This window comes from Oenanthe melanoleuca, linkage group LGE22 (assembly GCF_029582105.1).
Source record: "Oenanthe melanoleuca isolate GR-GAL-2019-014 linkage group LGE22, OMel1.0, whole genome shotgun sequence".
NCBI classification, from domain to species: Eukaryota; Metazoa; Chordata; class Aves; order Passeriformes; family Muscicapidae; genus Oenanthe; species Oenanthe melanoleuca.
The window spans coordinates 3,008,656-3,035,173 of NC_079363.1; the positions used below are offsets into that span (position 1 = coordinate 3,008,656).

The window sequence follows — 26,518 nt, forward strand, 5'->3', positions numbered from 1 at the left end:
CTGCATTGGCCTTCCTCTCTCTGGGCTTCCTTCTTTTTCCTTCTTGAGTCCTTCTCTTTCCTCATTCCATCCTTCTCCTTCCTCATCCTTCAGTCCCTTCCTCCTGCTTTTCCTCCTTCATCCTCCTCCTTCCATCCTCTCTTCCTCTTCCCCTCCTTGCACTTCCTTATTTCTTCCTCTTCCCTCCATCATTCCGTCTTGTTCTGCTTCCTCCTTCCACCTCATTCTTTTTCCTCCTCTCTCGTTCCTTCTCCTTCCTTCCCTCTGTCCTTCCTCCCATTCTTCCTTCTCCTTCCTCCTTCACTTTCCTCCTTCCATCTTCTTCCTCCTTGTCACTAGTTCTACCTCCTCTTCCTCCTCCTTTTTCGTTATTCCTCCCTCACCTTCACCCTGATCCTTCCATCTGTGCTTCCTTCCATCCGTTCTCCTCCTCTGGCCCTGCTGACTGACGGTAATTAATTGGGGTGAGGGCAGAGCCCCCCCTTTCCCGGCTCTTCCCAACCGCTGGAATGCCGAGCCGCGCCGCCCCCGCCGCTGGAATGCCGCCCCCCCCGCGGCCGCACAAAGGGGGGTCTGTCCCGGCCGGGCGGGGCGGGGAGGACCCCAAGGGCCGGGAGAAGGGGGCTCTGACTGCCCTGACCGGGAGGGGGGCCGGATCAGGCCGCCGACCTCCCCTGTGCACCCCAAAACCTCAAACCTAAATCCTGTTCCTGCACCCCCCAAAAGCCGCTCCCCAATTCCCCTCCCGAGCTCAAATTCCCTCCGGGCTCCCCAGGCCCCCCTGCACAATAACCCACACCCTCCTGAACCCTCCTGAAACCCCAAAACCCTCCCTGCACCCCAAAACCCTCCCTGCACCCCAATTCCCCCTGTGCAGCCCAAAACGCCCCCACTTCGATAACCACCCCGACGCCCCCCAAGCCCCTGTGAACCCCAATCCTGCCCCCCCCCCCAGCTCCTCCCCTTGAAACGAGCTTTGCCCAGGGGCATCCCAGGGGAGGGGGTTGGGGTCCCTGAGCCCCTCCAAATCTACATCTCCCGCCCCGAGGTTGGGGGTCACAGGGGCTGAGGATCGTCTTTCCCGCCGAATTTGGGGATCCCGTGGGGGGGGTCTCAGCCTTCCCCTTTTCTCCGACTTTGGGGGTCGCCACGGAGTGGGTCCAACGCCCACTTTCCCCCCGAGTTTGGGGGTCCCGGGGAGCGGCGGGGGCGGGTTAACGGGGGGACGGTGGGAGGAGGAGGAGGAGGATGGAGAAGGGGCGGGGGCAGCGCCAGGAAGGTCCCGGGGGGGCTCGGGAGGAATTTTGGGGGATCCTGGCAGGGAGAAAGGGGGAAACTGAGGCAGCGTCAGCAGCGGGAAGTGTCACCCCTGCGTCCCCCGTGTGTGTCCCCCCTGTGTCCCCGTCCTTGTCTCGCCTGTGATCCTTCCGCTGTCCCCTGCCCGTGTCCCCCCGTGTCCGTGTCCCCCCCGTGTGTCCCCTCTGTGCGTCCCCCATGTCTCCCCCTTGTCTCCCCTGTGACCCTCCCGGTGTCCCCTCCCCGTAGCCACACGTGTCGTTCCCGTGTCGTCCCCCCCGTGTCCCCCCCGTGTCCGTGTCCCCCCCCGGCACGGGAAGCGGCTCCGGGCTCGCGGAAACGGCCCCTCCCCGCGCGCCTTCGGCCACGGAGCCGCTGGCGGGACCCACGGGAGCCCCGCGCCGCCCCCGGGAGCGCCTGGGACCCCCGGAGCCCCCCGGAGCCCCCCATGAAGCCCCCCGGGGCCGTGGGGACGCTGCTGCGCGCGTTCGGCCGCCGCGATGTTCCCGACACGGTAGGAGCGGGGGAGCCCCGCGTGCGGGCGCAGGTCCCGCGTGGGGTGGGGACCCCTCGGTGGGAAGGGGGGGCTGGCTGGGGGTGGAAGCGGCGGGGCCCCCCCGTGGCGCCCCCGCGGGTCCCCCTGCGGTCCGCTCCAGCCGCCCCGTCCCCACGCGTGGCGCTGCGTGTCCTGGGGGGGAAAGGCGAGTCTGACCCTCGCCCCCCGCCCCTCCCCATGTTTTCCTGCGCTCACCCCTCGCCGCCACCTTCCCTTTTTCCCCATTTTCCCGCTTTTTCCCTTTTTCCCACGCCCCTCCTTCCCCGTCCCACGCCCCCCCCGCGCCTCCCCCCGCTGTCCCCCCACCCCGCGCACTCCCACGCCCCTCCCCCTCCGTGGGAACGGCGGGGTCGTCCCCGGGGGAGCATTTCCTGGGCTTGTCCCTGTCCCGCTTCCTGCGGGACGCCGTGTCCGTGGCCGGGGGCCAGAGGGGCCGGGGGTGACACGGGGGGGACACGCGGGACGACACGGGGGGGGCACAGGGAGGGAGACGAGAGGACACTGGGGGACACGAGTGGGACATAAGCGACGCGGAGGGACACGGGAGAGACGTGGGGTTGACACGGAGTGACCAGGAATGGAGAGAGGGACCAGGGAGGGGAGACGGGAGACACGGGGGACATGGGGGCGGTACTTGGGGTCACGGGGGTGGCACTGGGGGCGACACATGAGGGGTCACAGCGGGGACGTGGGGGAAACAGCGACGTGACGCAGGGACAGCATGGGGGGACACGAGTGGGAGCCGGGAGGGGACACAGGAGAGGACAGGGGAGGGACACGGGGGAACGCTGGGGTGACAAGCGCGGTGGGGACACATGCGGAGACACGGGTGGCATCATGGAGGGGACAGGGAGAGGTCACTGAGAAGTCATGGAGGGAACTTGGGGGGACACAAGAAGAGACACAGGTGACACCGGGGGACAAGGGTGACACCTGGGGACACGTCAGGGGACCAGAGGAGGACGGGGGGTACAGAGGGGGCGACACGAGGGGACACAGAGGTGACGCGATGGGAACTGGGTGGGACTGGGGACTGGGTGTGTCACCGAGGGGACCCGGGGAGGACGCGGGGGGTTCTGACAGGAGACACAGAGGGTGACACGGGGGGACATGGAGGGGACACGGGAGGTGACATCGGGGTCCCAGAAATGACGCGCGAGGTCATGGGAGCGGCACGGGGAGGACACGGGGGGGACAGGCGGTGACCCCCCCGTGTTCCCGCAGCCGCGGCCGCCCCCGCCCGCCCCCCACACGTTCCGCGAGCGGAGCCTGCGGCGGGGGGCGCCCTGCGGGGGCTGCGGGACCCCCCTGGGACCCCACGGGCTCGTGTGCAGAGGTGACACCCCCGGGACAGCCCCGCGACACGGGGGGGCTGGATGGGGAGTAGGGTGGGGGGGTGTGGGGACAGTGGGGTCGGGACTGGGCAGTACCTGGGGACACTGGGAGGGCACTGGGAGGTTACTGGGAGCATTGCAGGGTCCCTTGGATGGATACTGGGGGCACTGGGAGGTTACTGGGAGCATTGGGGGGTCACTTGGATGGATACTGGGGGCACTGGGAGGTTACTGGGAGCATTGGGGAGTCACTTGGATGGATACTGGGGGCACTGGGAGGTTACTGGGAGCATTGGGGGGTCACTTGGATGGATACTGGGGGCACTGGGAGGTTACTGGGAGCATTGGGGAGTCACTTGGATGGATACTGGGGGCACTGGGAGGTTACTGGGAGCATTGGGGAGTCACTTGGATGGATACTGGGGGCACTGGGAGGTTACTGGGAGCATTGGGGAGTCACTTGGATGGATACTGGGGGCACTGGGAGGTTACTGGGAGCATTGGGGAGTCACTTGGATGGATACTGGGGGCACTGGGAGGTTACTGGGAGCATTGGGGGGTCCCTTGGATGGATACTGGGGGCACTGGGAGGTTACTGGGAGCATTGCAGGGTCCCTTGGATGGATACTGGGGGCACTGGGAGGTTACTGGGAGGGTGGAACGGTACTGGGGGGTCCTGGGGGGTCCTTGGAGAGACCGTGGGGGTTCTGATGTCGCCGTTGTCCCCCCAGTTTGCAAAGTCGCCGCCCACAAGAGATGTGAGAGCAAGGTACGGGGGGGGCGGGGCTGTCCCCGAGGGTGGGGGTCCCCTTGGGGCCGGGTCCCATTTGGGGTGACCCCCGTGTCCTCCTCCAGGTGACGTCACCGTGCCAACCTCTGCCCCCGCCCGAGCTGGTGAGGATGGGGGGCCGCGACCTCCCCAAACCCCCGGGCGGGACCCGAGACCCCCAAACCCCCCTCGAGACCCCCAAACCCCCCTCGAGATCCCCAAACCCCCGGGCGGGACCCGAGACCCCCAAACCCCCCTCGAGATCCCCAAACCCCGGGCGGGACCCGAGACCCCTCAAACCCCCCTGGAGACCCCAAAACCCTCGGGCAGGACCCCAGACCCCCGAAGCACCCTCGGGCAGGACCCCCGAACTCCCCTCGGGGCCCCCAAACTCCCCGGGCAGGATCCGGGACCCGCGGAAGGGGTGAAACCCCCCAGGCCCCCCCGAGCAGGAGCCGCAAACACCCCGGTCAGGACCCGGCACTGCCGGTGTTCTCCCTGGACCCCCCAAATCCCCTCGGGACCCCACAACCCCGGGCAGGACGCTGCCCCTCCGGGGGGTCGGGCCCCTCCAGACCCTCTGTGCCCCCCCAGAGGCGGAACACGGCCCCGGTGCGGCGCAGCGAGCGCGTGGTGAGACCCCCGAACCCCCAAAACCCCCCTCGACTCCCTGACCCCCCGTGACCCCCAACCTCCCCCGGGATTGTAATCCCCCCTGTAATCCCCCCGGGACTCCCAAAATGCCCCTGACCCTCCGCAGGTGTTGAAGACCCCCCAGCCCCCTCCTGACACCCCCGTGACTCTGCGCTGTTTTGGGGACCCCTCTGACACCCCCCTTGGCCCCCCTGACCCCTCCCTGACCCCCTTGACCCCCTCCGACCCTCCTCTTGTTTTGGGGACCTCCCTGACCCTCCCCTGCCGCCCCCCGCCCCATGTTATGGAGGCACCCCCGGACCCCCCTGACTCCCTCTGACTCCCCCTGTTTAGGGGACCCCTCTGACCCCCCCCTTTGCCCCCTTGGCCCCCCTTGAACACGCCCGTGTTTGGGGACAGCTCTTAACTCCCCCCGTGTTTTGGGTCCCCCCCGGTCTCCTTTTGCCCCCCCTCGTTTTTGGGGCCCCCCCGGGACCCTCCAGAGCTCCTCGTTGGACAGCGCCCCCCAGCGGAGCACGCTGCCCAGGTACGGGGGCTTGGGGGGGCTGGAGGGTCTCAGGGAGGGGCGAGGGGGGATTTGGGGAGACCTCAGGAGGTTTTGGGGTTCTGGGGGATCTGGGGGGCTTCTCGCCCCCCCGGTTCTGAGCCTCTCCTCCCCCCCAGGACTCCCCGCGCCCCCAGCCCCGAGACCTCCCCCTTCCCCCCCCTGGACCTGACGTTCGTGACCGAGCGGATCCTGAGCGTGGGGGTCCCGGGGGGCGGCGAGGGGGGTCCCGGGGGGCACCTGCGGCACCTGGCGAAGCTCCTGGGGGCGAGGCACGGCCCCAACTACACGGTGAGGGCAACTGGGGCAACTGGGGGGGCACTGGGGGGAAACTGGGGGGAAACTGGGGGGATCGAGGGGGGCTGCGGGGACCCTGGGGAGGGGGAGCAAGACACGAGGGGCCCGGGGGTCGCAGGGGGCCGGGGATTTCGGGGGGTCCAGCGGGGGTTGGGGGCTCCTGGGGCAGTTTCGGGGTCGCCCCGCTGGTCCGGGCTCCTCCCGACCCCCCCGTGCCCCCCCAGATCTTCAACCTGTCCGAGAAGCGCCGCGACCTCACGCGCCTGAACCCCAAAGTGAGGAGCGGTCCGGGGGGCTGGGGGGGTGAGGGTCCCCCCGGGGATCTGGGGGGTCCCGGGGCCTGCTGGGCTCCCAGGTGGGTCTCACGGGTTTGGGGCTCCCCTCGCGCGGGTTTGGGGTCCCGGGCAGGCCCTGCGGGGCTGGGGGGGCGGGGGGTGTCCTGGGGTTTGGGGGGGTTCCTGGGGGGTCCCTGCGGGGTCGGGAGTGTCTCGGGGGGGGTGGGGATGTCTGGGGAGGGGCCTGGGGGTCCCGGGCGGGTCGGGGGTGTCGCGGCGGGTTTTGGGGTGCCGGCTCTGAGGCCCCCCCCAGGTGCTGGATTTCGGGTGGCCGGAGCTGCTCGCCCCCCCCCTGGAGCTGCTCTGCTCCGTCTGCAAAGCGCTCGAGGGGTGTCTGGGGGGGCACCCCCGCAACGTGGCCGTGCTGCTCAGCAAGGTGGGGGCCGCGGTTTGGGGGGCTCTGGGGGGGCTGGGGGCAACGGGGAGGGGCTGGGGGCAATTGGACGGGCACTGGGGGGCACTGGGGGGCACTGGGGGGGTACTGGGAGGGTACTGGAGGGTACTGGAGGGTACTGGGGGGTACTCGGGGCTCTGGGGGGGCACTGCAGGACACGGGGGTGTCAGTGGGGGTGATCGGGAGGCACTGGGGGGGTCCCTCTGACCTATGGGGAGGTACTGGGGGGTACTGGGGGGGTACTGGGGGGTACTGGGAGGTACTGGGGGGTACTGGGGGGTACTGGGAGGTACCGGGGGGTACTGAGGGGCACTGAGGGTCCTGACGTGTCCCCCGCCCCCCCAGGGCAGCAAGGCCCCCGTCGGGGTGGTCGTGGGGGCGTTTCTGCACTACAGCGACGTGTGGGGCAGGTGAGGGGGGCGGGGGCTCTGGGGGATCGGGGGGTGAGGGGGGACTGGAGGGCTTCGGGGGGCTATCGGGGCACTGGTGGGGGGTTAGAGGAGGCTGTGGAGGTTTGGGGGGTGTCCGAAGGAGGGGTCTCAGATTCAGGGGTGGGGGGGCTATGGGGAGGTTGAGGGGGGTCATGGAGGGGTTAAAGGGGGTCGTGGGGAGGATTTGGGGCTGTGGAGAAATTATGCGGGGCTTGGAGGACTCTGAGGGGGGGTGACGGGGGCTTTGGGGGTGTCTGACCCCCATTTGCCCCCCCAGCCCCGAGCAGGCGCTGAACGCGCTGAGCATGAGGAGATTCTGCGAGGAGAAACTGGGGGGGGTCCTGCAGCCCTCCCAGCGCAGGTGGGGCGGGGGCGGGGGGCGAGGGAGATCAGGGTTTCGGGGGAGTTGGGTGGTTTTGGGGAATGGTTTTTGGGGTGGTTTTGAAGGTTTTGGGGGGTGTTTTGGGGTGATTTCTGGGCTGTTTCTTCGGGTGATTTTTGGGTGATTTTGGAGGGATTTTTTGGAGTGTTTTTGGGATGGGTTTTAGGGTGTTCTAGCGGTAACTCTTGATGTGGGTTAGGGTGTTTTTGGGGTGGTTTTGAGGTGATTTTTGGTGTGGTTTCAGTTGCTCTTTGGGGTCGTTGAGGGGATTTTTGGGCTGGCTTTGGTGTGGTTTTGGGGCAGTTTTGGGGTTCCACTCGTGCCCCCCCCAGGTACACGGAGGATTTCGGGGCGCTGCTCTCGGGGCGGCTCCGCCTGAACAGTTCCCCCCAGTTCCTGCACCACGTCCTTCTGCCCCCCCTGCCCGCCTACGACCCCCCCGATGGTCAGTTTGGGGTGGGGATGGGACCCCGGCAGCCCCCCAGAGCCCCCCGGTAACACCTCGTGTCCCCCCCAGGCTGCCGCCCCTTCCTCAAGATCTACCAATCGCTGCGGCTCGTCTACACCTCGGGGGTCTAGTGAGTGACACCCCCGCCCCAAGCCCGACCCCCCGCCCCTCGGGGCTCCCAAACCCCATTCCCGCCCTGCTGTGCCCGTCGGGGGGTCCCGGCGCGCCCCCAAACCTCCCAGCCCGCCCCCCAACCCTGACGTGCCCACCCCCCGCCCCTTTGGAGGGGTCCCGCGCCTCCCCCCAGTCTTCCCCCCAGTTTCCCCCAGTGCTCTATGGCTGGTGCGGTTTCAGGGGGTCCCCCTAATCTTCACCCCCCCCCCCCCCCAAACTGATTGCCCCAAACCTGCCACCCCAAACTTGAAGTCCCCCAAAGTGCCCCCCTTGTTCCCCCAGCAGCCCCCCCGCCTCGCAGTCGCTCTGTGTCACCCTGGAACCGGCGCTGCTGCTCAAGGGGGACGTGATGGTGAGGGGGGCGCGGGGGGCGCGGGGGGGCGCGGGGAGGCCGAGGCGTGTCCCGAGCTCGTGGGGCAGCTCGATGGTGCGGGGAGGGGTGACCCCCCCGACCTTTTGTGTTTTGGCTCCCCTACCTCACCTGTCCGTGCCCCCCTCACCTGTGCCCCCCCCTCACCTGTGCCCCCCCAGGTGCGCTGTTACCACCGGCGGCGGGGGGGGCGCGAGGCGGTTTTTGGGGTTCAGTTCCACACGGGGACCCTGCGCGGGCCCCGCCTGAGGCTGCGCCGGGACGAGCTCGACCTGGCCTGGCAAGGTGGGGGCGCGGGGGGTCCGAGGGTGCGGGGGCACTGCGGAGTTTGGGGGGCTCCGGCGTTTGGGGGGCACGTGGGGACAGGGAGAGTTTAGGGGTGCTGTGGGGGGGTCACGGGGGGCGGGTCGTGGGGTGATTCGGAGGGGACATGGGCGCATTTGGGGACACAGATAACGGGGACGCCCCCAGTTCCCGTGTTACCCCCAGGCGAGAACAGGGACGGCAGACTGGGGGAGTTTGGGTGGGCGGGGGGCGGCTGGGGGCTGGGAATGGGGTGACTGGGGGAGCGCGGGGGAATTTGGGGGTGCAGGTGATGGGGACGCCCCCGTGCCCCCCCGAGCCGCCCGTGCTGCCCCCAGACCAGCGCTTCCCCCCCGACGCCACCGTCGAGTTCATCTTCTCCTCAGGCCCCGAAAGGGTCGAAGGTGGGTTTTGGGGGGCGGAGACCCCCGGGGCTGCCCCGCCGGGACCCCCCTCACCGCTCCCTCTTCCTGCCCCCCTCCCCAGGCTGGGTGCCCCCCCGCGGCCCCCCCGCCGCCCCCATCGATTACGGGGTGCGGGACCCCGCGGTTCGGCGCGACTCCTACGAGGGGCGCTGGGAGAGCCCCGAGGGTGAGCGGGGGTCGGGGCGGAAATTGGGGTCCGGCGGGGTTCCCAGGGCATGGAGGGGGCGGAGGGACCCCGTGTCCTGGGACTGGGGAACGCGGGGGGCTCGGGGTGCTGGAGGGTGTTGGGGGGACCTGGACTCGCAGGGGGCGCTGGGGGGGATTTGAGGGGCCGGAGGGACCGGGGGGTTTGGGGGTTTTGGGGAGGCCCCACGGAAAGGGAGTTGGGGGGTTGGGGAGGGGCCGGGGGGGTCCCCACCTTCAACGGGGGAAAATGCGGGGAACTGGGGGTGCACGGGGGGCTTTGGGGGGCAGTGTGGACATAGGGGAGGGGTCCCATGGCCTGAAGGGGATGGGGAAGGAGACAGGAGTTTCCGGAGGGTCCCGTGGGGTTTTGGGGGTGCAGAGGGGGCTTTGACCGCCCTTTTCCGTCCCAGAGCCCTCCCACACTTGGGGTCCCCTGGATGGCAGCCCCTACGCCCGCGTGCAGAAGAAGGGGGGTCCGTGCCCCCCCGGGCCGGACTCTGACTCCCCGCCCCCCCCCGGAGCCCCCCAGGGCCGCCCCCCGGGCCCCACGGCCGCCGAGCGCCGGGAGCTGGAGCAGCTGCTGGGGGGGTTCGGGGTGCGGGGGGGCCGCGAGACCCCCGGCCCGGGGGAGGAGACCCCCGACACCCCAGAACCTCTTGGGACCCCCGCAGCCTATGGGAGCCCCGAACCACTCGGGACCCCGGCACCCTACAGGAGCCCCACATCCTACGGGACCCCGATATCCCACGGGACCCCCACATTCCACGAGACCCCCATATCCCATGAGACCCCCCCGGCCCACGGGATGCCGATATCCTATGGGACCCCAATATCCCACAAGACCCCCCCATCCCACGGGACCCCCACATTCCATGGCACCCCTGCTCCCCACAGCCCCCTGACATCCTGCGGGACCCTCACACCCCATGGCCTCCCCACATCCTACGGGGCCCCCAAATCCCAGGGGTCCCCCACACCCTATGACACCCCAAAACCCTACGGGACCCTGGTGCCCCACGTGACACTGACCCTCCATGGCCCCCCAGCATCTCAGGGGTCCCCAACTTCCTACGGGACCCCGGCACCCCATGGCCCCCCCAGCATCCCCCGGGACCCCAATTTCCCACGGGGTCACAGTGCCCTATGGAACCCAAATATCCCACAGGACCCCAATATCCCGGGGGTCCCCGACGTTCCACGGGACCCCGATATCCCAGGACACCCTCGTGCCCAATAGCGCCCCAATATCCCAGGGGACCTTGACATTCCAGGAGTCGCCGATACCCTACAGCCCCCCAGCATCCCGTGGGACCCCGACATCCCTGGAGACCCCCACTCCGTATGGGACCCCAACATCCCAGAGGTCCCCATCCCCCTATGGGACCCCAAAATCCTACGGGACCCCACCATCTCATGGATCTCCAACATCCCAGGGCCCCCACACTCCTCATAGCCCCCCACAAGCCCAGAAGTCCCCAGCATCCTACAGCCCCCCAGTATCCCACGGGACCCCAATAATCCATGAGACCCCAGCCCCCCACAGCCCTCCGACATCCTACAGCCCCCCAAAACCCCATGGCGCCCCAGTATCCGCCGGGGTCCCAATCTCCCACATCACCCCAATATCCGAGGGCCTGCCACCCCCCCACGGGACCCCGATGTCTCATGGCCCCCCCGCACCCCACAGCCCCCCAATAACGCACAGCCTCCCCTCACTGCACAGCGCGCCAGCGTCCCATGGGATCCCAATATCCCACAGCCCCCCCGCCCCTCACAGCCTCCCGGTATCTCCCACCCCCCCGAACCCTTGGGCCCCCCCCAGCCCCTGGGCCCCCCCGTGTCCCCCCCTGTGCCGTCGAGCCAGCCTGGCCTCCCCCCGGGACCCCCCAAAACGGGGGGTGCAGCGCTCGCTGTCCGAGGGGTTCCCCCCGTGGGGGGGCTACGGGCGCCCAGTGGCGGGGGGGTACCTGCTTTTGGGGGAGCTCCCGCCCCTCTGCCCCTGCCAGGACTGCCAGGGCTGGGGGGGCGTCCCCGCGCTCCCCACCCGCGCAGTTTATAGCGGCCATGACTGGGGGGCGCCCCCGCTGGAGCCCCCAGATTGCCCCCATTGCGGCCGCCCCGGGCTGGGGCTGGAGCGGGGACCCCCCCCCCAGAAAAGGGGGCTACGACCCGCCCGCCGTGGAGGAGCCCCAGGAGCCGGCAGGTGAAGGTGGGGGGCAAGGTGGGGGCGCAAAGGGGTTAATGGGGGTCCTGGGGGGTATTAGGGATCTGGGGAGGGGGGGCCTAAAAGGGCTGTGGGGGTCTCTTGGGGGTTATGGGGCATTATAGGGGCTATCGGGGGGTCCTGGGGCAGATCTGCGGGAGGTAAAAGGGTTCATGGGGGGGTCCGGAGCGGTGTTGGGATTCAGTGGGGTCTAAAGGGGCTGGGGGACTTTTGGAGAGAGTTCTGGCCACAGAGGGGCTGGGGGGCGCCTTGGGGGAGCTGAGGCATAAACTGGGGGAGATTCGGGGGCTGGGGGCGTTAAAGGGTTAAAGGGCGCCTGGGGATCCGAGGGGTGCTGGGGAGAGGCGGGAGGCAAAGGAGCCGCTGCAGGGCGGCTGCGGAGGCCCCCGGAGGGGCTTTTGGGGGTCTCACTCCCCTGTCTCTCTGTGCACCCCCAGGGCGACGCAGCCCAATCGAGGGGACCCCCTGGCCGGGCCCTCCCCGAGCCCCCTCCCCCAGCAGCGGCACCCCCGGATCCCCCCCGCCCCCGCAGCCGCCCCTGCCCGAGAAGCGGCATCCCCCGGCCCCGGGGGGGCCCCGGGACCCCTCCTCACCGCAGCGCAGCCCGGGGGGGGCCCAGGGTCACCCCTCGGCGGGGCCGGGGCCGGGCGGGACCCCCCCCGGGGGCACCTTCGTGCAGGACACCACCAAGTTCTGGTACAAACCGGGGCTGTCCCGGGAGGAAGGTACGGGGGGAACGGGGCCGGGGACCCCCGCGGGTGTGGGGGGGCCGGGAGCTGCCGGGGGGCTTTGGAGGGTCTCGGGGGTTATTAGGGGGTATTGGGGGGCTGGGGAGTGTTTGAAGGGGATCGGGGGAGCATGGGGGGGTCGCGGGAGGTCAGTGAGGGGGCGGTCAGTGGGGGCTGGGGGGTCAGAGGGGGCTGCGGGGGTCAGAGGGGGCTGTGGGCGCTCAGTGGGGGCTGCGGGGGGTCAGTGGCCCCCCGTGTGACCCCCGTGCCCCCCCAGCCGTGTCCCTGCTCAAGGCGGCCCCTCCCGGCTCGTTCCTGGTCCGCCGCAGCAGCAGCTTCCCGGGGGCGTTCGGGCTCGCGCTCAGAGTGGGGGTGCCGCCGCCCCGCGCCACCCCCAGAACGGGTATGGACCTCCCCAGGACCCCCCGAACCCCACAGACCCCCCCGGTTCCATGGACACCCCCAAACCCACCCTCCCCTACGGAGTATTTGGGGGCCGGGGGTGGAGGGGCATCTCCCGGGGCTCTGACGCCCCCAACTCCCCAGGGACCCTTGAAAATCACCCCAAATTCCCCCCAGCAGTCCCCAAATCCACCCATGGACCCCCTCGCCCCGTGCAGTGTGGGGGCTCGGGGGGCTGCCCACGGGGGGGTCTCGGGGGGCTGCCCGGGGAGGCTGGACCCGCCCAACACCCCGTGAACCCCCCAGATCCCCCCACGGACACCCCCGTTCCCCATAGAAAATGCCGGGGGATCGGGGGGTGCTGGGGGGGTCTCGGGGGTCTCCCTGGCGCCTGACTCCCCCCGCCCCCCCAGGGGACCCCCAGGAGCAGCTGGTCCGGCACTTCCTGATCGAGACGGGCCCGCGGGGGGTCAAAATCCGGGGGTGCCCCGAGGAGCCCTACTTCGGTGAGGGGCGGGGGGCTCGGGGGGAACCGAGGAGGGGTCGAGGGGGTCTCTGAGGGTCCGGGGGGTTGGGGGGGGGTGGGGAAGTCCGTGGGAGGGGCTGAGGGGTCAGGGGGGTCTCAAAGGGAACTCTGGGGGCTGAGAGCGGCCGGGTGGGGTTGGGGGACTCTGTGGGGCTTGGGGGAGCCAGCGGGGTTTTGGGGTGCCCTGACCCCTCTTTCCCCAGGGAGCCTCCCGGCGCTGGTGCTGCAGCACTCCATCACCCCCATCTCGCTGCCCTGCGCCCTCCGCATCCCCCACGCAGGTGGGCACCCCAAAAACTGCGGGAACACCCAAAACTCCCGCGTGACACCCCAAAACCCTCACAGGGACCCCCTCCAAAATGCGGGTACCTCACCGCAACTCCTCCCCGGGACACGCCAAAACCCCCCCGGAGAACCTCAGAATCATGGGACACCCCAAAACCCCCGCGGGGACACCCCTGAACACCTGCTGGGACACCCCACAAGCGCGAGGACACCCCAATATCGCGGGCCCTCCCTCAATACCACAGGAGCCCCAAAACCGCGAGAACCCCCAGAATTGCGGGGACGCTCCCAAACGGTGAAACCCTCCCAAAAAGCGGCCGGGACCCCCCAGAAACTCCTCCAGCCCCCAGAATCCCTCCGGAGCTCCCCCCAGGTTCCCCCCAAACTCCCCTGACCCCCCAGTTTTCCCTGCTGGCCGTTCTGGATGGTTCCTGGTGGGGCACTGGGGGTCCCGGCCGCCCCCCCTACCCTGTGCCCTCCTCCCCAGAGCTGCAGGAGGAGCCCCCGGACCCCCCCGGGCCCCCCAATGTCAGCACGGCCGGAGCTCTCCTGAGGCAGGGGGCAGGTGGGACTGGGGGTCCTGGAGTGGGGGGCTGTGGGATGGGGGGTTCGGGGCTGGTGCAGGCACTGGAACTGGGTCACTGTGGGGTTGGCATCGGGACTGGGAGCGCTGCGGGGGCTGGTCCCGGTTTTGGGGGGCTGGTCCCGGTTTTGGGGAGGCTGGTCCCGGTTTTGGGGCCTGGTCCCGGGTTTTGGGGGCTGGTCCCGGGTTTCGGGGCCTGGTCCCGGGTTTTGGGGGCTGGTCCCGGGTTTCGGGGGGGCTGGTCCCGGATTTCGGGGGCCGGTCCCGGGTTTCGGGGGCTGGTCCCGGATTTTGGGGGCTGGGGTTTCGGTTTCCCTGGGTTTCGGGGGGGCCGGTCCCGGGTTTCGGGGGCTGGTCCCGGGTTTCGGGGGGCCGGTCCCGGATTTGGGGAGGCTGGACCCGGATTACGGGGGGCCTGTCCCGGGTTTTGGGGGCTGGGGGTTCGGTTTCCCTGGGTTTCGGTTTCCCTGGGTTTCGGGGGGCCGGTCCCGGGTTTCGGGGGCTGGTCCCGGGTTTGGGGGGCTGGTCCCGGGTTTCGGGGGCTGGTCGCGGTTCTGGAGTTTCCCCTCCCCGTTGCCCCCCCAGCCTGCTCCGTGCTGTTCCTGGGCTCGGTGGGAACCGAGGCGCTGACCGGGCCCCAGGCCGTGGCCAAGGCCGTGGGGTCCCTCCTGGAGGGGACCCCGAGTGCGGGGGGGTCCCCCCGGCCCCCCCCCCAGCCCCGTGCACTTCAAGGTGTCGGCGCAGGGCATCACCCTGACGGACCGGCAGCGCAAGTGAGGGACCCCCAAACCCCCAGCGACCCCCCAAACCCAGATCCCTCTAATCCCGCAATGACCCCAAACCCCCCACCCTCCCCACACCACCCAACCCCCCCCACCCGGACTCCTTCAAACCGAGATCCCCCCAAATTACCGAACCCCAGAACCACTGACTCCCCCAAACCTCTCAAACCCTCACCCCTAAACCAACCCAAATAAACACCTAATCCTCCAATCCACTGATCCCCCAAACCCCGACAACCCCCAAAACCAACCGCGACCTCCCCCCACCCCCTCGGCACCCACCGACCCAGCCCCCCCCCCCCCCCCACCCCCTCCTCACCACGCCCTGCCGCCCCCAGACTCTTTTTCCGCCGGCACTACCCCGTGAGCAGCGTCACCCACTGCGGCACCGACCCCCAGGACCGCAGGTGAGGGGGGGCACTGGGGGCACAGGGGTTCCCCCAACCTTCCAAACCCTCCCAGACCTCCCAACCCCTCTAACCCCCCCAGGTGGGCGAACCCCGACGGGAGCACGGCCAGGTACGTGCAGAATGGCCCAGAACGGGACCCGCGGGAGGGAGGGGGGGGCACAGATCTGACTCCGGCCTCGGCCCCTGCCCCCCTCCGGCCCCCCCAGGATTTTCGGGTTCGTGGCGAAGCAGGCGGGAGCCCCGGGGGGCGGCAACGCGTGTCACGTATTCGCGGAGCTGGACCCCGAGCAGCCGGCGGGGGCCATCGTCACCTTCGTCACCAAAGTCCTGCTGGGGACGCGGCACTGAGAGACCCCAGGGACCCCCTCGGGACCCCAGAAACCATCTGGGGACCCCCAAAGCCCCCCGAGGCAGGGGGGAGCAGGGGCACCCTCAAAACCCAGCGGGACTCCCCCCCGCCTTCACCAAGGTGCTGCTGGGAACACGACACTGAGGGACCCCCAGAACCCCCCACGACCTCCAAAAACATCTGGGGATGCCCAAAAACCCCCGGAGTCCTCCTGCCAAGGGGGGGACGGGGACACACATAACTAACCTCCCCCCTCATCATCACCTTCATCACCAAGGTCCTGAACACCCCCAATCCCCCACTGAGACTCCCCCAAAACCACCCCCGGATCCCCCAAACCCTCCCAGGCACCCCCGATTCGGGGGAGCACAAGGGGACCCCCATAATCACCCTCCCCACAACCTTCATCACCAAAGTTCTACTGGGGACCCCCAAACTGCCCCTGAGACTCCCCCAGACACCCCCCAGACCCTCCAGCCCTCCTTGGAGACCCCCAAAACCTCCTGCACACCCCCAGCTGCCCTCTCAAATGAAGAAGGGGAGGCTGCAATTTGGGGGTCCTGGGGGATCTCCAATAAATCCACATTTATTTTGGTGTAACAAATGGGTTTATTTGAGGGGAGGGGGAGGCATGGGAACCCCCCCCATGTGCAAACGTCAAAGGGGACCCCAAAACCAGCCCAGCCCCCACCACAGAGCTGGGGACTCCGGGGGCTCCCATGGAATTGGAAGGGTCAGGTTACATTCATGATTGGGGGAACCCCTAATTCTGCCCCCTGGACCCCCCCAAAAATGAGGCGTGCTGGAAGGGATGGGGGGGCACAGGTGTGATTTGGGGGGGCACTAGGGGGGTCAGTGGAGTGGGAGGGGTTGGGGGGGCTGGAGAGGGTCAAAGGGGGCTCGAGGAACTCTGGGGAGCACAAGGGTCACTCATGGTGGAAGGGGCACGACTGAGATCCCCAAATCCACCTGGGGGGGTCACTGGGATGATCTGGGGGTGGGGGCAGGATTGAGTCCCGCACAAACATGGGGTTGGGGTTAGGAATGGGTCCCCCAAAAATACGGTAGAGGCCATGGCTGAGACCCCCAAAAACCACCTTGGGGGGCAACAGTGGGGTAGGTTTGAGGGGTCAATGGGGGGATTAACTTGGGGAACCCCCCCCAAAGAGCTCTCAAAGGGCAAAATTATGGGGGGGACAGGAGTGAACCCCCTAAAAACCACCTTGGGGGGGTCTCCACTGTTGTGGAAACACCCTAAAGTGCACTGGGAGAGCCCGGGGCGGGTCCGGGAGCACCGCAGGGTTTTGGTGTTGGGGGGCCCCACGCGGGCCCCCCCTTTATCCGCTCAGGGGGTGCAGGTCCACCTTGACCCTCTCACCAGTGCTGAGCATCCCCACGGTGGGGAAGAGCCCCCCAGGGGGGACCCCAACCTCCCTGCGCCCCACGACCGTCCCGTTCCGCGTGAAGAACACCTGGGGAGCACAAATCGGGGTCACCCCTGTACTGGGGGGACAAGGGGAGACCCCGTCCCCCTGAAAAGAAACAGGTAAAGGGGGGAGTAAGGCAAGGAAAGATGAGCCAAAAGGGGGGTGAAGGGGGGATTTTTGGGGTTTTTAAGGGGCAAAAACACCCAGGGAGGGTCAGGGACACACAGCAGGGTCACCTCAAAATAAGAGAGGAGAGCAGGGAGACCCCAGTCTCCAAAAAACTGGGGGCAAACGGGTTGACCCCATGGTGAGTCACTGCAAAGGGAACCCAGTGGGGGTTGCAGGGGACTTTTGGGGTGATGGAGGATCCAGGGGTGGGGCAAAAATAAGTGTGGGGATCATAGACAAACAGAGGATAACCAAAATATAAGGGGGGGCGGGACACCCCCAACCCCCCCAAAATCTGGGTGTTAGAGCCCCCAAACTGATTCAAAAGTTAGAGGGACAAAGGAGAATTTTGGTGTGAAGGAGGAGCTTTTTTGGGGGGCAGGGGGGCTTTTCAGGGCACAGATTTCTTTTGGCGAGGTGTCCCCACCCTTACCACGACCTTCCTGCCCTCCTGCTCCTGCTCCATGTCCTCCCCATCCTCCTCTTCCTCCTCCTCTTCCTCTTCCTCCTCCTCCTCCTCCTCCTCCAGGTACATCACGTTGCGCACCTTCACCTTCACCTCGGGGGGCTCCGAGGAGTCATCGCTGTCACCTGGGGCGGGGAAAAGGGTGAGGGACCCGCCCCAGGGCCCGCCCAGGCCTTGGGGGTCGCAGCCCCGCGGTACCTTCGCTGTCCCGGCCGTAATCCCGAGGGAACATGATCCCACAGCCCATCACGTCGCCCTTGTAGCAGCGGGGGCCAAAGGGATCCCCGACCCCGCTGCCGTGGAACAGCTTCCCGTCGTCTGGGGAGAGAGCCCCAGTTAGAGGGACCCCCCAGTTCCTGGGGGTCAGACACTCCATGGGAGTGCACCCCACAAAAAGGGGGAGAAATGGGCAGAGAAAGGGGTTAGAGATGGAGAAGGAGGGGGGAAATGGAGAAGGGGATAACTGGGGTCAGGGAGTGCACAGAGGGACCCCCGAATCAAGGGGCACTCCTCGGGTCATGAGGGGGACCCCTCCCATGGGGGTGCACCCCAAAGAAAGGAGAGAACTAGGCCTGAGAAAGGTGGAAGGAAGAAGAGGGTGAAGGGAGTGAAAAGAAAAAGGAAAAGAGATAAAAGGGGGGAAAAGGAAGAAGGGACCCCCCCGAGGGGCTGGAAACCACCCCTCAGACCTCCCCATGGGACCCAAAAAAAGGGAAAGGAAGAGGATGAAGGAGAAAAAGATGGAGGAAGGGAGAAGGGAGGAGGGAGGGGTCATGGGGAGCCCTCAACTTAGGGAGGACCCCCCGAGATCCTGGGGGAGACCCCCAGATCTTCATTATAGGGGTGCAACCCAAAATAGCGGGGGGAAATGGCAAAGGAGATTTTGGGGGAGAAAGAGCAGGAGGAGGTCCCACTATTGGGGTCCCACGCTTGGGGGGGGTCCCCTAATTTTGGGGGGCTCACCTGCGTGATAGGCCACTGAGCCCCTGCTCCAGCCGGGGTGACGATTTTTGGGGTAATCCTGGGGGGGCACAGGGGAGGGAGGTGAGGACAATGCAGGCTGCCCAGCCTCCCCAGATCCGTGGACCTCAGTTTTCCACCCCAAAGCCTCATTCTTGACCCCCCCTCCCCACCTTTCAGCCCAAATCTGAGCCCCCTCCCAGCCCTGGAGGAGGCTCCCGCCCCCCTCTGCTCCCTCTGTAACTCCTGGGTTCCCATTTCTGACCCACCCCCTGCCCCCCCAGCTCCGCAGGTGTCCCCACGCACCCCAGTGTCCCCGCACCCCAACTCCGCGCCCCCGCACCTTCCTGGCCACGCCCAGGGCGATGTAGCACTTCTCGCCCGGGTCCAGGATCTCCAGCTCGAAGTAGTGGCTGCGGGGGCTGAGCGGCCGCCGGGCCTGGGCCAGCCCCACATCCACGATGCTCTTCCCCTTCCCCACGTACTCCAGCACCTGGGGGGGGCGCGGGGAGGGCTCACACACGGGGAAAAAGGGCACCCCCCAACCCGGACCAGCCCCAGATCCGCGAAATTCATCCCTTTCCTCGCCTAGTAACAGCACCTGGGAGGGTCTGGGGGATCTGGGGGATCACAGGGGCTGAGGGGAGGATCATAGAGAGTCGGGGGGGGCACACACAGGGGATTTGGGGGCACCCAGAAACCCCAGACTCCCGATGTCACTGCCCCCCAGCACTGGGGACCTCTCTCACCCTGTCCCCAAAACTGTCCTTACTCAAACTCCCAGCCCCCAGTTTTCCTCACTCCATAACCTCAATTTCTGACCTCCCAGCTCAGGAAGGGGATCCAACCTCTTCCAACATCCCCCTCCACTCCCCCACACTCTCACTGGGTGCTCCCTCCCCATTTCCCTGCGTCATCCCCAACCCTGGGGGAGGCTCCAGCCCCCCCTTTCCCCCCCCGGCTTCCCGGGTGCTCACAGAACCACAGAGCCGCACGTCGTGGAGCCGCCCCCACTCCTCCTCCAGGCTGTCCACCAGCATCGCTCCCCCCTCGTCCTCGGACGGCCCGGGCGGGGGCAGGTGCAGCCGAACCTCCTCCCCCAGCGAGTGCAGCCCCACGGCTGGGAACAGCCCCGGGGGGGACAGGGGCACCCCCAGACCCCCCACCTGCAATTGAGAGAGTCGGGGGTGAGGGGGGCTCAGGGACAAGGGTACTCCCGGGCCCCCCATCTGGGATTTAGGGAAACACCAAAGTGGGAAGTGGGGGGGCTCTGGAGGCTTCAGGGTTTGAGAAGGTTGGGGGTCCTCCCATTCTCTGTCCATATTTTGTGAAGAACAGCTGGGGGAGGGGCAAAAGGACCCCCCGTTTGAGGGGTCCTGGAGGTTTTGGGGGTCCTGGGAGGTTTGAGGGTGCTCTGGGGCGGGGGCTCACCCTCTGGCCGTTCTTGGTGAAGAAAACCTGGGCGGGGGGGGCCCCAAAGGAGCCCCTCTCGACACCGCAGCCGATCCGGTCGCCGGAGCTGCACTTGGAGCCGAACTGGCGCCCCTTGGCTCGGCCACTGTAGAGCCTGGGGCACGCCAAAAACGGGGGGCACCCCGGAAACGGGGGCATTCAGAACGGGAGGGGAGGGTCTCAGTAATGGGGGACCCCAAACCTGGAGCAGACCCCAAATATCGCAACATGCCCCGGTGCCCCCAACACCTCCCAGTCCTGCTCCCTCTCAGTCCCCCCAGTATCCTGACATCCCCAAGGTGCCAACCCCTCAATACCCTGATATCCTCTTGCTATTCTCACACCTCGATATCCCAAAGCATCTCATTCCTCACCTCACCATCTAACAACCCACCATCACGGAATTCCTTAATATCTCAACACCTCCCCGCTGTCGCGACATCCCGGCGCCGCCCCCCGCTGTCGCGACACTCACTTTCCATCATCAGCGTGGTAGGCGACGGAGCCGGGCCCCCACCCCGGGGGGTGCTCGAGGCTGTGGCAGTGCGGGACCAGCCCCACGGCGATGGTGCCGCGGACCCCGCTGTCCACGATGGACACCTGGGCAGGGGGCGCTGGGGTCAGGGCTCAGCGCCCCCCGGGCAGCCCGCGCCCCCCGAACCCCCAGGCTCACCTCGAAGTAGTTGCTGTCGCGGGTCAGCGGCCGCGGGGCCACGTAACAGCCGACCTCGCCCGAGGGGCCGCGGTAGCTGCGGGCGGCGAGGGGCTGAGACACCCTCGACCCCCCGGGTACCCCCAGAACCCTCCCCCCCAAAATCTGTGCGTGCTTCCAGACCCCTCGCACCCCCGTGGACGCCCCCAGCCCCTCCCACCCTCGTGGGTGCATCCCCCCCTCTCCTCGGGACCCCCAGCCCCTTTTTGTGGGTGCCCCCAACCCCCTCCATGTACCCCCCGCCCCCTCCCATCCCCGCGGGTCCCCTCACGTTCCCCCCCCGGAGCCCCCCAGTCCCCTCTGGCGGGTGCCCCCGGTCCCCCCGGGGTACCTGAGCGTGTCCCCATCCACCAGGATGTGCCGGGCGCGTTCCTGGCAGCGCAGACCCCGATCCCGCTCCCGATCGCGGTCCCGGTCGCGGTCCCGATCGCGGTCCCGATCCCGGTCCCGATCCCGGCCCTCCCGCACCTCCCGGATCTCCCGGATCCGCCGGCGCCAATTCAGGAACCTGAAGTGCAGGTTCAGGTCATCCATGGCGGGGGGGCTCCTGCGGGGAGGCAACGGTGGGACCCCCGAAAGGACGGGGGGCCCGGAACCGACACCCCGAATCCAACGTGAACCCCCAAAACCCGGGATCCCCCAACACTGACCCCCAAACACACACCTGACACCCCAAACACACCTGAACCCACAAAACTTCCCTCAAAACACACCCGATCCTCCGAATCATACCTGGAAACCTTAAACATACCTGACTCCCGAAAATACACCCAAACTCTCAAAATCAATCCTCAAAACACACCTGATGCTCCAAAATACACCTAAGCCCCCTAAAGACACCTGACTCCCTAAAGTATACGAAACCCCCTAAAACCCATCGGGCCCTCCAAACACACCTGAACCCCAAAACACCCACCGGAGACCTCCCTGAACCGTCCCCCCAAACACATACCTGACACACCCAAATCACACCTGAGATACCCCAAACCTGCCCCTCAGTACACACCTGACCCCCCAAAACCCCACTGACACACCCAAATCACACCTGAGATACCCCAAACCTGCCCCTCAGTACACACCTGACCCCCCAAAACCCCACTGACACACCCAAATCACACCTGAGATACCCCAAACCTGCCCCTCAGTACACACCTGACCCCCCAAAACCCCACTGACACACCCAGATCACACCTGAGATACCCCAAACCTGCCCCTCAGTACACACCTGACCCCCCAAAACCCCATATCTCTCAGCCCAAAACTGATCCCAAATCCCAACCTGACACCCCCCCCACACCAAGGTCCCCTCATTCCGGGGGTTCCCCTTTCCCAGCATCGCTGCTCCCAGAACTCCCTAAGCCCCCCAGTTCCCCCGGCACCGCGGCCGCCCCCCATCACGGGACCCCCCAAACCTCCCCAATTCCCCCCAAGTCCCCTCAGGACCCCCAAATCCTTCTCACATTCCCCGTACCGGGGTCTCCGCGTCCCCCCCTCAACTCCTCAGGGTCCCTCCCAACCTCTCCCGGACGTCCCCAGACCCCAAACCTTCCCCAGAGCCCCCCGGGCCCCAGCGCCCCCTTACCGGGGGTCCCGCCCCCTCCACGGGCCGCGCTCGCATCCGGGTCCCGCTCGCTTCCGTCTCCCTGCGCCCGCCCGCTGTACCCGCCGGCCAATCGCGAGCTGCCGCGCCGGGACTGACGGTTCTCTCAGCCAATGGGAGCGCGCAGAGGCCGGGAGGCGGGGCCTAGCGGGGAGCGCGCCTCACGGTCACGTGGTGCCACGGGCACGGGGCGAGAGGCGTAAGGGCGCCCCCTGGAGGACGGGGGGAACCGGGGAGAATCGGGGCGCAGGAGTCACTGAGGAAACTGCGAAAACTACGGGGAACGGGGGGGTTACCGCAAGGACTGCGGGGAATTGGAGGACACTGGATGCACTGAGGGGGTTTGGCTTGGGGTCAAACCAGCACAGGGGTCGCACTGGGGACATGGCTGGACTGGGAGTCACTGGTTTGAACTGGGAGTGCTCTTGAGGGGTCTTAGTGGTCCCCCAGACCCAGGGGGTTGGGGGGAAGACTTCACAAGTACCTCTATTGGGTGGATTTATTAGAAATTAAGTAAGTAATTAATACACCCTCACCCCCATGACACCACACGGGGTAGGTCACACACCTGGCCTGGTGTCCCCACGTCCTCTCTGCTGTGCTTTGTGGGAGGTGGCACTGTGACCTGCCACAGCTCAGGTGTCACCTGGGGGTGTCCTCATGTTGTCACCCAGAGTTCATTGTGGGGTGACAGCAGTACCATGGCCCCATCATAGCACTGTGTCACCATCAGGGTGTCCCAGTGTCACTGTCACCTACATTTCATTATGGGGGTGATACTTTGACCTGTTACAGCTGGGGTGTCCCAGTGTCACTGTCACCCACAGCTCAGCCATAGGGGTGACACTGTGACCCACCACAGTTCAGTGTCCTCAGGTGTCCCAGTCAACCACAGTCCATTGTGGGTTGACACTGTGACCCATCACACCGGGTGTGACCCACCACGGGGTCTCAGGGTTTCTGTCACTCACAGCTCAGTATGGGGATGACTGTGACCCCAGCAGGGAGGTGCCTGAGGACCCCACGTGTTCTTCCCGTGTCCCTGTCTCCATTAGAGCCCAGTGTCCACGTCCCTGTCACAGCCCAGTGTTCCTGTCACATCCTGGTGTCCCCCTCACAGCCAGGTGTCCCTGCTGAGTTGACCCAGTGTCCCTGTCCCGGGGCACTCATCACTCCCCGGTGTCCCCCTCGAGCAGCCCCTCGTCCCCCACCCTCAGCCCCTCGTCCCCACGGGCGGTGCCCAGGATCCCCCCGGCTGCCCCCAGCGCCACCAGCGCCGCCAGGGCTGCAGCCCCGAACACCTGCCGCGTCCCCAGGGGGTGCCCAGGCAGCGCTGGCAGTGCCAGTGACAGCCCCAGGCCGAGGGGCAGCCGCAGCCAGCGCGCTCCTCCCGCCGCGTCCCCGCCGCGCTCCAGCCGGCGCCGCAGGAACGCCACGGCCGGGAAGTAAATCCCGCAGGAGAGCTGCAGCACCAGCACGGCAAGGAAGTCCACGGCGGGGTACAGTGGCATTGGCAGTGCCAGGACCAGGAGGGCCAGCGCCAGGAGCAGGATGGAGCCGGGCAGGAGCCGCAGCGGCTGCAGCCGGAGCCTGCCGGTGACACCGCGCCGGAACAGGGCCGAGCCTGCGGCGCTGGCGGCCGTGAAGCCCGAGAAAGCGATTCCCAGCGGGATCCCGTGTGGCTCCAGGACAGGTGTCCAAAGGAAGGCAAAGATGAGTAGGATGCTCTCCACAAGGGCCTGGACCAGCCCCAGGAGCAGCAGCCGGGGGTCAGACAGGAGGCCCCGAAGGCCTTCCCCACATGCCTTACTGCAGGACCGGCTCTTCCCGTAGTTCTCATCCCAGTTTTTCCCAGCAAAGATCCCTGAGAGTGCCAGGAAGGGTATGGCCACCAGGAATGGGGCCACAGGGCCCAGGGCCAGCCCCTCAGCCACCAGCTGAGCTAGCAGGCCGGCCGCCACGGCCAGGCCGCTGTTCCAGAGCGCCACGCGGGAGAAGGTGCTGGGAATCCACTCGGCCGGGAAGTCATGGCACTCCAGGTGCTCGTGGACGTACCAGCACTCGAAGGCGGAGAAGAGCAGGGAGGTGCCGAGCCCGGCCAGCACCCGGCCAGCCGCCAGCGCCAGGAAATCCCGGGAGAGCTGCAGCAGGCAGGACACGGAGCACAGCCCCGAGGACAGCACACACGACTTCTTCCGGCCGAGGCGATCCACGAAAGCAGCAGAGACGAGGCCGAAGGCGAGGTTGGAGGCGAAGCCACAGGAGTAGAGGGCCGCGATCTGGCTGCGCAGGAAGCCGCGGCTGTGCAGCAGCTGGAACAGCAGGGGGCCCTGCAGCCAGTCGGCAGCCAGCGCCGGCAGGTATCCCAGCAGGAACTGCCGCTGGAAGCGCAGGAAGGCGGGGTTGGAGGGAGAGGGCTGGCGCGGGGGCGGCTCCAGAGCCAGGCAACTGAGGAGGAGGAGGGCGAGCGCGGAGCAGGGGAGCAGGAACATGGTGGGGAGGGGGCTCAGGAGGGCCTGGGGAGGGAAAAAGGGGGATCAGCACTCGGAGGAACTGGGAGAGTCCATAGGGATCACCCAGGTGCCCCAAATCCCCCAGACAGCTCATGGGTTCTATAGGGACCCCCCCACCCCAAAGGGACCCATGGGGTGGAGGGGCTAGAGGAACCCCCCAGCCCCTAAAACAAAACATGGGAGGTTATAGGGACTCCCAGCATCGCAGATTTGCCACACAGTCCCTCACAGCTCCTCCACAGGCCCCAGCACCCCTCCCAAGCCCACACAGACCCCACCTAGGCCGCACAGAACCCCCACAGACCCCAAGCCCCCAGCAGTTCCCCACAATCCCCCCACAGACCCCCACGCTCCCCAAGAGGCCCCACACACACGCTCCAGATCCTTCACAGCCCTACACAGGACCTCCACAGACTCCCCATGGGGTCCTCATAGAACCCCCACACCCCTCACAGGACCTTCGCTGCCCAAATCCTCCTTAAGCCCCCCATATCTCCCCTACAGCCCCACACAGCCTCCCTCCACTGCCCACAGCCCGCCCTCCGACCCCAGAGTAGCCCCGTAGGACCCCCAGACAATTCTCAGACCCTCCGGAGCTCCTCCACCCCTTCTGACAATCCCCGTACCCCCGGTCCCACCGGCGCCTCCGCTGCCCCGTGGCGCCTCCGCTGAGCCACTTCCGCTTCCGGTCCCCATGGGCGCCGCCATCTTGGCCCGTGTCACGTGGCACAGGGCACCACCTCCCCCCCACACGGATACCCTCCCATTCCCCCCCGTGTCCATGGAGACCCCCGGAGACGCCACGGCGAGTTATGGAGACACCCATCAAAGGGACCCCCAGACAACCCACCGGGGATTATGGAGACCCCAAGTACCCCCAGAGAACCCCCATGGGGGGTTTTCGGAATCCTCACCCCAAAGAAACCCCCCCAGACACACCACGGAGTGTGCGGAGACCCTCGAGCAAATCCACAGAGCAAAACCCGTCCGTGAACCCTCCCGGGCAAAGCCCCAGAACGCCCCGTGCAATTGTCCCCGATCCCCCCAGCCCCCCCCGTGAAACCCCCCTTTCCCCGTTAAAGGGGATTCCCCCGATCGCCCCTCACTCACCGCCGCTCCGGGGGTCTCCGCTGGGGCGCGGAGAGGGCCGGACCCCCCTCACTTGATGCTTGGGCGGGGCCGGAGGGGGGCGCGGCGCGGGGGGGGGCAGCATCGGGAGGAGGGGCGGCACTGGGGGCACGGGCGGGGGTGACACAGCGGGGGACAGGGCGAGGGGTGGCACTGGGGGCAGGCGGGAGGGACGCAAAAGGGGGAGCAGCAGGAGGGGCGACAGGGTGGGAGGTGATATTGGGGGCAGCAAGGAGGGGCGTGACAGGGCGGGGGGGGACACTGGGGGCAGCAGGGCAGGGGGTAGCACTGGGGAAAGGGGGATGGGGGGTGACACTGGGGACAGGGGGGTGGGGGGCACCAGGCGGGGTGGCAGGAGGGGTGACAGGGCAGGGGGCAGCAGGGGGGGGCGCAGCAGGGCGGGGGGCAGGCTGCGGGGTGGCACTGGGGGCAGCAGGGGGGGGAGAAGCAGAAGGGGCAGGGCGGGGAGCAGAAGGCGGGGGCGCAGCACGGCGGGAGGTGACAGGGGGGGTGACAGCGCGGGGAGGTGCCCCCGCGCCGCCGGGAGCGGGGTCGCGGCCAGCCCAGCCCCATGGCCGAGCCGTACCCCCCCCCCCCGCACCCCACGGCTCCCCCCCCGTCCCCCCCGGGGATTTACCGGGCAAAGCGTCTGAGCGGGGGGAGCGGCGGGGGGGGCACGTGGCCGCACCCGTGGGTGAGGGACGTGGGAACATGAGGACACGGAGGGGGCACAGGGGACATGGGGACACTGAGAACGTGGTGAACATGGGGTGCGGGGGGACATGGGGAGGACCTGGGGACAGGGGGGATGCGGAGGTCACAATGGAGCGGGGAACATGGGAGAGCACAGGGGACATGGGGGACAGAAGGCACCAGGGGGACACGACTCGGGGGGAGAAGGGGTT

At 67.7% G+C, this 26,518-nt stretch overlaps 3 protein-coding genes across 4 annotated transcripts; 1 reads left to right on the plus strand and 2 right to left on the minus strand.

Annotated features, from left to right (window-relative positions):
* Window positions 1-1,359: 1,359 nt before the first annotated feature.
* Window positions 1,360-15,791, plus strand: TNS2 (tensin 2). The gene is given in 30 exon segments (XM_056515160.1): window positions 1,360-1,810; window positions 3,077-3,188; window positions 3,918-3,955; window positions 4,042-4,080; window positions 4,550-4,588; window positions 5,092-5,135; window positions 5,273-5,444; window positions 5,675-5,725; window positions 6,039-6,161; window positions 6,525-6,589; window positions 6,888-6,971; window positions 7,325-7,437; window positions 7,510-7,570; window positions 7,897-7,966; window positions 8,146-8,269; window positions 8,626-8,691; window positions 8,774-8,878; window positions 9,309-10,124; window positions 10,759-10,861; window positions 10,905-11,119; window positions 11,560-11,847; window positions 12,128-12,253; window positions 12,666-12,758; window positions 12,982-13,059; window positions 13,551-13,628; window positions 14,232-14,332; window positions 14,334-14,419; window positions 14,767-14,835; window positions 14,918-14,947; window positions 15,045-15,791. Coding segments are annotated over 30 exon segments (3,597 nt in total). The 5' UTR covers window positions 1,360-1,744; the 3' UTR covers window positions 15,187-15,791.
* Window positions 15,738-22,092, minus strand: SPRYD3 (SPRY domain containing 3). The gene is made up of 11 exons (XM_056515182.1): window positions 21,955-22,092; window positions 20,704-20,919; window positions 20,334-20,409; window positions 20,136-20,260; window positions 19,640-19,775; window positions 19,186-19,374; window positions 18,552-18,701; window positions 18,212-18,269; window positions 17,447-17,566; window positions 17,216-17,373; window positions 15,738-16,659 (listed from the first exon to the last, which is right to left on the minus strand). Exons 2-11 carry the CDS (start codon window positions 20,904-20,906, stop codon window positions 16,525-16,527), a joined length of 1,350 nt encoding a protein of 449 aa, XP_056371157.1. The 5' UTR covers window positions 20,907-20,919; window positions 21,955-22,092; the 3' UTR covers window positions 15,738-16,524.
* Window positions 22,093-22,453: 361 nt separating this feature from the next.
* On the minus strand, window positions 22,454-25,837 carry MFSD5 (major facilitator superfamily domain containing 5). Of its 2 annotated transcripts, none has more exons than XM_056515181.1 (2): window positions 25,596-25,837; window positions 22,454-24,488 (listed from the first exon to the last, which is right to left on the minus strand). In XM_056515181.1, exon 2 carries the CDS (start codon window positions 24,462-24,464, stop codon window positions 23,142-23,144), a length of 1,323 nt encoding a protein of 440 aa, XP_056371156.1. In that variant the 5' UTR covers window positions 24,465-24,488; window positions 25,596-25,837; the 3' UTR covers window positions 22,454-23,141. The 2 variants fall into 2 exon arrangements, with proteins under 2 accessions (XP_056371156.1, XP_056371155.1); XM_056515180.1 differs by lacking the exon at window positions 25,596-25,837 and adding an exon at window positions 25,112-25,400.
* Window positions 25,838-26,518: the final 681 nt, after the last annotated feature.